General features: G+C 31.5%; 1 protein-coding gene across 1 annotated transcript; it reads right to left on the reverse strand.

Annotated features, from left to right (window-relative positions):
* Nucleotides 1-1,638: 1,638 nt before the first annotated feature.
* On the reverse strand, nucleotides 1,639-8,033 carry LOTGIDRAFT_165539 (hypothetical protein; the record flags this gene model as incomplete). Its single annotated transcript, XM_009062577.1, has 7 exons — nucleotides 1,639-1,779; nucleotides 2,996-3,061; nucleotides 5,741-5,835; nucleotides 6,141-6,303; nucleotides 6,746-6,905; nucleotides 7,243-7,399; nucleotides 8,027-8,033. 7 exons carry the CDS (start codon nucleotides 8,031-8,033, stop codon nucleotides 1,639-1,641), a joined length of 789 nt encoding a protein of 262 aa, XP_009060825.1.
* Nucleotides 8,034-8,436: the final 403 nt, after the last annotated feature.

Here is an 8,436-nt window from a genome sequence, read left to right on the forward strand (position 1 = left end):
AGTCTGTTTGATATAATGAATAACAGGCCACAAAAATTAAAATATCAATATTTTAGTTACCCAATGAAAATAACATAACAAAGTGGTAGGTTATATTACATAACAAAACAGGTTAGAATAACAATTTAGATAATAAATGTTAAAAATGTAAAACGATCACCAATATTTAGGTTTATGGGACAGAAAGAGTAAAGTTGGATATATCTTGTCAGCATAATCATAAAATGATAAATTCACACACTGTTTATCAATATGATTGATATGTTTTCATCATGTGTCATACTAAACTTGTACAATATTATTTCAGTGCATCTGTAACTGAAAAATTAGATGTAAATTTTGTCTCTATTCACTTTCAGGTTATATTAAGCAGTAGTGGCTCTCAGTAGGTGACAGCTGTTCAAAATATAAAAAATGTAAAATGAGAGTGCACTCAGTATTATTAAAATACTATAAAATAGAGATCATCTGAAACGATATTTTCATATGTTTCATTCCATTATATACACATTTAAAAAGAATTTATTACAAAATCAAGAGGCACCAAAATTGCATATTAAAAACATCCTCCATTCTAATAAAAAAATATTGAGCATGTTAGATTATGTACAATTATAAGGGAATTTGTGATCATGGCAGGTAAATGAATCTAAATATGCTTGTGTTTCCAACACATGAATACAGTAATAAAACACACAAATTACATAAAATATAAGGTGTGTGTTCAATTACCAACCTTAGCATCAAAGAAAACTAATTCTAGTATTTCTTATATTTGTTTCCAAAACTCAAGAAAAATTCATTTGAGGAAAATAGAAAAACAAGAGTTATCCACCAGAAAATAAAAATTTGCCTCATAATGACTGTAATGTGTTTCGATTCAGCCTAGAAATCTATCTGCTAATGAAAGGAATGATGGATGATGACATATGAAATACGAGAAAAGCACGACTTGATATGGTCTACAAGATACTTGACAATTCCAATAACACTGGAGATATGAGATATAATAACAATGACAAATTTTATACAAAATGTTTTGTCTGTTTTTATATATTCTTTTACTAAAAAAAAGAAAATGATTCATATTTTTTTCTGTAGGTTATTCACTCATACTTTGAGCTGACAGCATTTAAAAGAAAGATGCGTTCTGAAATTAAACCAATCAAATGCACTGATCAGTAAGAACAGAAGCTGGCTGTGGAATGGTTACCTTTACAAATTCTGTTATCAAAATATCATGAATGGTTAAATGTTGAAAATGTAAATGGTGGTTCATGATATGCTTTTGCATCAATATATATGACAAAATAATGACTCTGACTAAAGTCTATATGAAACTTACTTAATTTCATATAAGGGTCTAAATATACGGTCTAGGTCAGCCCAACTTATTTGGCTTAACAGAATAAAATATGCAAAACCACTAGAAAAACCCAGTGAATTATCCCTGAAAGGCTGATTACTCTTACTGAGCCTAATTGAGAAAGGTGAATCATCCAGCACGATTTCATACAGCCATTTGTTGAGATATTATATAAGAGAATTGAAAAAATTCTATTCAATAGGATGCCAGAGAGTGGGTAGTCCATGACTGTATAAACAGGTAATGATTTACAATGAATGATTATGATAATGTTAAATAGGTAGTGGTGTTTTTCTATCTGTTAAACTATTAATATCTAATTCTTCCATTTCAACAGCATCTCGATATTGAGTTAATTCTTTAGATATCTTTATTCTGGTATAGTTTGCTGCTAGTGTCACCATAAATATTATCTGAAAAATTTAAAAATTGTATCATATTTCTGCTGTCATCTCATTTTTGGACAGCCATGATAAATATAACCCTCTTTGTATAGGCATAGTCAAGCAGGTAATTAAGGGAACCTTAAAGGACAGATGTGCCATTCTGGGGGGTTGGTTAGAGTCTTGATAGTCTTCAGAAGTACTAAATGTACAAAAATTACATAATTTCTTCAAAAATATCTCAAACTAGGAATTTATTTTCTCCAGAAGTATCTCCAGAAAAGACAACTCATCTTTTTAACTTGCAAATGCCAATAATTCTGAACACACATTGATTTCAAGGCTCATATTTCGACTGAGAGCTGTGAACACTATTACTGTTTTTGAGGCTAAGGTATGATTGGTCATAAGATGGCGCATCTGCCCCTTTAAGCAATTTATTTTAAGGCATTTTAAATGGTTATGAACTCAATAGAGTTCTTACTTAAAGATATATTTTAATAACCATTTATTCTACTTCAAAAGAAAACAGTATGCTCTAAGTTATTGATAGCCATCAGATTCAAGTCTATATAACAGCAATGAATATGTATATCATAGTCAATATAGAGAGTTCAGTAAAACACAGTCTCATAAATTCCATATCAACACAAGAATCTATTCAATTCTATCAATAATTAATTCACTTTTAATTAACTATGCAATGAATTTTTTAATCAAAAGTTTAATAAGCTAGCCATATTAACTGTATGCTCTATTTCAAACTTTCAATTTATATAAGCCAAATCATTCAGATTCAAATTTAGAAATAGATGTTTCACTTTGTGTCAATTTCTCTCAGCAACTCTCTGAATTCAATAGAAGCTTATTTAAAGGGACAGATTTGCAATTCATTTAACCAATCGTTAAGCTAATCAGTAATTGTGTTTACAGTTTACCTTCTAAATTTGAGTCTTCAAATCCATGTGAGTCCAGAATTATCTGTATTTGAACTTGTGACTATAGTGATTTCTAGTACTTGTTTACATATATTCAATACCAAAATGGCGAAACTGTCCTTTTAAAGGAGAACTTTCTCAGAACGATGATAGTGTGTTGAAAATCACCTAAGGAAGATGCAGGGGCTTGTTTTTTTGTCCAATCTTAGCTCACAGATTAGAAGTTAGATATAGATTGTTAGGTAGATTCGAGGAGGGTTTTCTTGTGAAATGAAGTATTATCATCATATCAAATAGTCAATTCTTACCAGTCCTAATACTATACATAGAGCACCACAATAAGCCACACAAAATAGTGGGCCAGCTTCTAATACCTGCAGAAAAAAAAACAGAATACAATTGGGGTAAAAACCATAAATCATAAAGAAAAAAGTCAGTAAAAGACTGAAGTGGAATTAGAAATTCTTTTTCATTCTAGAAACTTCATTGTCTCCTTGAATCTTCATTAAAATTCTAATCACAGTCATATTTTTTATTTTAGGAAATATTATATTGAGATTAACAGATAAAGAGAGCAGAAAAGTTAAGGCCATTGAAGATTTCAAAACATGATATATCATATCTTTATGATGCAATAGTGAGAAATGATTAATGATTTTATAATTCAAAACAAAAGATGTAGATCACCTTGCTTTATCTGATAAATTTAAGGGAGTTCAAGGGAAAATATTTAACAAGGGAGTGTTTGTATGTATATATGTATGAGCATAAAATATGAAATAAAATCTCTAAGTTTTAATAAGTAAATTATGTCATTATGATAACTATGATAATACTATGTAATATTAGCATGGAAATAACACTAAACCTTTAACATTATTAAGACATCACAAAACTCAACAACAATACGATTGGCTTTATCAATACAAATAATTATAAGGAATATGAACAAAACATATTTACTGCTTTGCATGAATAATAAGTTTTTAAATTTTGTTAAAAATTTGCCACAGTTAGAAATTAATTTGTTCTGATTGCTAAGTTTTGGTGACTTTATGATATAGTAAATGCACAAATAACACAAAAGCATGTGCAGTTTTTCAATGTGCACTATCATGTGTCAGAAAAAGTTCTTCTTGCTTACTTACATGCAATACAATGAAATTCCAAAGTTTCAGATTTAAATATATCTATTCTAGATTGTCAGAGGTCAGTGAGAGATATTAACTTTGACATTCAGAACATATGTACAGTTGACCAGCTTCTATCAAGTGCCAAATCAAAATTCCAATGATGTCAGATGTTATTTTTAATTCTTAAAATTCTTAATTTGGTCTTTTAAGAGGCATGAGGTGACTAAAGCCCAACGCAGACGAAAATTTTAAGCGAACAATCGTAAAAATTTTGTTTCGATCATTTTTTTCACCGTCTGCGGATTACAGAAACACGAACAAAAATGTTCGTGAGAATTGTTCGTTAAATCAAACATGTTTGATTTTTTTTAAAATTGTTCGCCGTCTGCGTTAACGACGAACATTAGCGCCGAACATTCAAAGACCAATCAGTGATCGAAGCCAGACCACATGACACTCAAAATGGCGAAGTGAATCCACCAACACAAAATTTTGGACTGTGGAGATGGAGGAGATTTTAGTACATATGTGGTCGCAATCTGCCTCAATATTGTGTTGAACTCATCTTTATCTTTGTCAACCCGGAAATATCGCCGATACATTGCTGGATCGTCACCCGACAGCTCCTGTACAAGGTTGCCGAACACACCCTGCTCTTTACGACGTTGAATCCAGGTACGGACCCAAATGCTCCTATATCTACGTTGGCGTCTTTTTACAATTAATAAAATAGCTAACGCAATTTTACATTTTCTTCTGGACGTCGCCATTTTGAGGTCATGTGATTTTCCGTGCCACTGGCGTAGGCCTATTGTTCGAGCTAAATGTTCGTCGTCTGCGGAATTATGTTTGTCGTCTGCGGATAACAGAAAACAAATATATTTGTTCGATGTTTTTGTTCGTCGACAGAAATGTTCCTCGTCTGCATTGGGCTTAAGATACTTAAAGATACTAAATGATAGATGTAGTCAAACCATATTATTTGTCACCATTCCACCCAATAAGAAAGTCTTTAAATCTGAGATCATGTCCTAAAATTCCAGTTTCTCAGTAATTACAAATGTTTCTACAAAGGGAATTCTTTGAAACATCCCCTAATAAGGTGGCAAGAATACCTGCAACTGTCCTTAAAAATTGATTAGGACCTATAAGTAATTTACTTTTCTTATGTAATCCTTAAACGACATTTAGGGGTCATTTAGACTATATTGTTCAGTAATGGTTTAAAAGCACTCGTTTACCTTGTCGAGTGAAAAAAAGTTTCCCCCACACACAACTAATACAAGTTTTGATAATATTTCAAACTATATCATGTTGAGTGATATATTACAAAATAATAATATTTTAATAGTTTATTCATTTGACCTCTAAAATTTTCCATAATTAAATTCAATTTAAGACCTTGATACCTGTCATAACAATCTCCATATTGAAACAGGATATTCGGTCATAAAAATTCCATTCCCTCGAATAAATCTTAACCGTGACAAAGCCAGAATAATATTCATGTCAGAATTGCTTGAATGTAAATTAGATGTCAGACTGGCTTTGTTTTCAAACAACATTAAGAACAATTTTTGACTAAAATATTTTAAATAAAATTTGTAATCATTCATTGTGGTGTGACAATAATAATTGTGGTATTGTGTCATTCCTATGGCAGAGAAGAGTGTTCAGTTTGCCCCTGCTCATGCCTGATGTCTCATTTCATGTTTTATGTATTAAGGTGTTCTCACCTATAAATAGGTACAAATTAGGCAAGAAGTATAGTCAAGGCCATGACCTCATAACGAAAGGTTGGTCATTAAAAAATGTTCGTATGTCGAAACAAACTTTTGAGAAAAAAAACCTGTTCTAAAATATTAAGCCATGGAAATTTTGTTTTCTATGGGATACACCAATCTATTGTTGACTACATACCTTATCACACATTCTACGAACTTCATAGTGTTCACATAGATATTCTTTACCAGGTGGTTGAACTCCCATACCATAACTTTCATTACGATATACACCTGGAATAAATAGAATGAGATAATTTGTAAATAATGTCAAAAGACAAAAAGAATTACTCATTATCGCACACATGAACCCATAATATTTATAAAAATGCAAGTAAAGAAGAGTGCTAAAATGTGTTATATATTTCACATAACAAAATTTCTTCTGAATAAAGAAAGTTTCATTGTTTGTCACATCTTCAAAATAATTTTGCCAAATTCATCAACCTGAATTAACTGTTATTATTTTTAATTTAGATCTAATAATGTTACTAGTCAATCATATATTGAAACTATTCAGAAATAGTGTAATCACTTACCAAATTGTGTTAAATTAAAACAATAGTGAAAACTGGAAGAGGTACGACTATAGACCTCCATGCTACATATCTGACTAATGGCAGCATAGATTATAATAGGTACAACAACTACTGATAATATAGCTATCCAGGCTAAACTTAATACATATGATATTACCATAAACTACAAGAGATGTACACGGTAAATAATCAAGATACATCAACAAAAAAACATAAATAAGATTAGAGAATGAAAACTTTTCGAACGAAGCTTAGAATATTAACACCATACAGGTTTTCAATAATGGTAACCTTCAGTACATGAAGACTTCTACATTTCCTACACTTATTCTTTGTTATTTGCAATAAAAAAAACCGAATACAAATTATGCATTGCAGGCCTCAAGTTGGGAGACTAAAGGGAAATAACAATTATATCTGAGAATTTCAGAACTTAGACTACAATGATTTTCTCATTAACTTGATCATCCTCCAACAAAAATATAACAATTTCGAATTGTGATGGCCTGAAACAAATTGCTTTTAACTTAATTATCATCAGGTATATATTTAACAAAGGGTAGTGATAGTTTTATAGCAACTAAGTAGTGTAAAAGGGATCTTACAAAGGCCGCAGATATTCTTCCTCCCATTATGCATTTATTTCCAGAATAGAGGTTTTCTCTGGTGGCACCAGTTGCTAAATAACCAAATACCAGGAGAATGATACCAAATACAGCCATTGCTACAGCTAATATGATGAACACTACTTGGATGACCTCTAACCTAAAATTGAATGGTCATATGATTTCATTTCGATCTTACTACAGATTTGACTCAGTATTGCACAGAATTCATACAAAAATAGGACCTATCCGTCTTTTGCTAAAATTGTTAGTTGCTATTGCCCTGAAATCTAAATCAAGACGTATAATTTTAGCAAAATTAATACCAATCAGGGAATCAAATGCCACATTGCTCTCTACTATTGGCCCTTACTCTCAATGTGGCACAACAGTTTCACAAAATTAGTCCATCTATTGCTTTGGTTGAACTGTCTCTTTCTCAGTTTGTGTAGCACCATAATTAATCACTTATTTGTCAAAGAGAGGACTATACCTACCAGCTGACATTGAAGCCGAAGAGATCATTGAGAACACCTTCTATTATCAAACTTAATCCTCTGTACAGTGATCCACAAAACACTGCCACACCTATCACACATATTATTGTTGCTGTCAGGGAGGCAAACGGTGTCTTTCCAATACAATCATAGAATCCTACAATTAAAAGATCAAAATTAAAACACATTCCATCATACTCCGTCCACTTTTCATAACACTGACTATGCAAACTCGGACCACTTTTCGAACAGACTGAGACCACTTTTTAAGAAACTCAGACCAATGACTTTGCAAACTCAGACCAATTTTTTGAACTCGGACATTGTTCTGAGTCTCAAAAAAGGGGAGTGTTGTGAAAAGTGGTCCTAGTGTGTTGTGAAAGTGATTCGAATGTGTTTGAAAAGTGGTCCGAGTTTGTTATGAAATGTTTTTTTTTTAAAAAGTGGTCCAAGTTTGCTTTGGTGTGAGTTTGATTTGGTCCAAGTTGTCCTCATTCCACTATGATCTTTTTATAATATATAAGTATTTTTTGCATCTTAAAGTACTTCAAGATCTTGATTCAAATATATTGAAAAAAAAGTAGCCATTCTTAAAGAAACGGTCTTTTCAAAGGGGGAATGATTTGCAAAATGACTGCAACCTATGAAATCAACCTCACCCTATTGCATTGTACTAGTAGTAATATTTCAAATATCGGAAAAAGAATCAAAACAACATAACTTTCAAGAACTCATTCAAGTTGTTTTGTAATTGAAAACGCCATCAAAGACATCAACAACATACCTGCCATCTTGGCTACTTAAAAATAATTTTAAAAATATCAAATTCACTCATTTAATTTCAATAATTCCAAAAATTTATATTATATGCAAATTGCATTTCCGGTATTATAGGTGTCGCCAGTGATTCAGGTAACTCTCACCTGTAAATAAGTCGCCATTGTCCAGTAGATTTACCTGGCTGATAATGCAATCACAATTGTCCAGTCTTTTCCCCAAATGTCACATATTTACACATTTCTTTTCAACCATGTAGTGAATACATATACTGTCGAAATACATCACCCTCCAGCTATTTTATCATGTTCTCATGTTTATCATGTCCTTACTGTGCAGTATATATTAATTTACCAGACAGGTAATAATAGTCACCATCTTTCAGTCTCTTACCTGCCAAGTAACATAGTTATGTTT

The sequence above is a fragment of the Lottia gigantea genome (assembly GCF_000327385.1).
Source record: "Lottia gigantea unplaced genomic scaffold LOTGIsca_52, whole genome shotgun sequence".
Classification (NCBI taxonomy): Eukaryota; Metazoa; Mollusca; class Gastropoda; family Lottiidae; genus Lottia; species Lottia gigantea.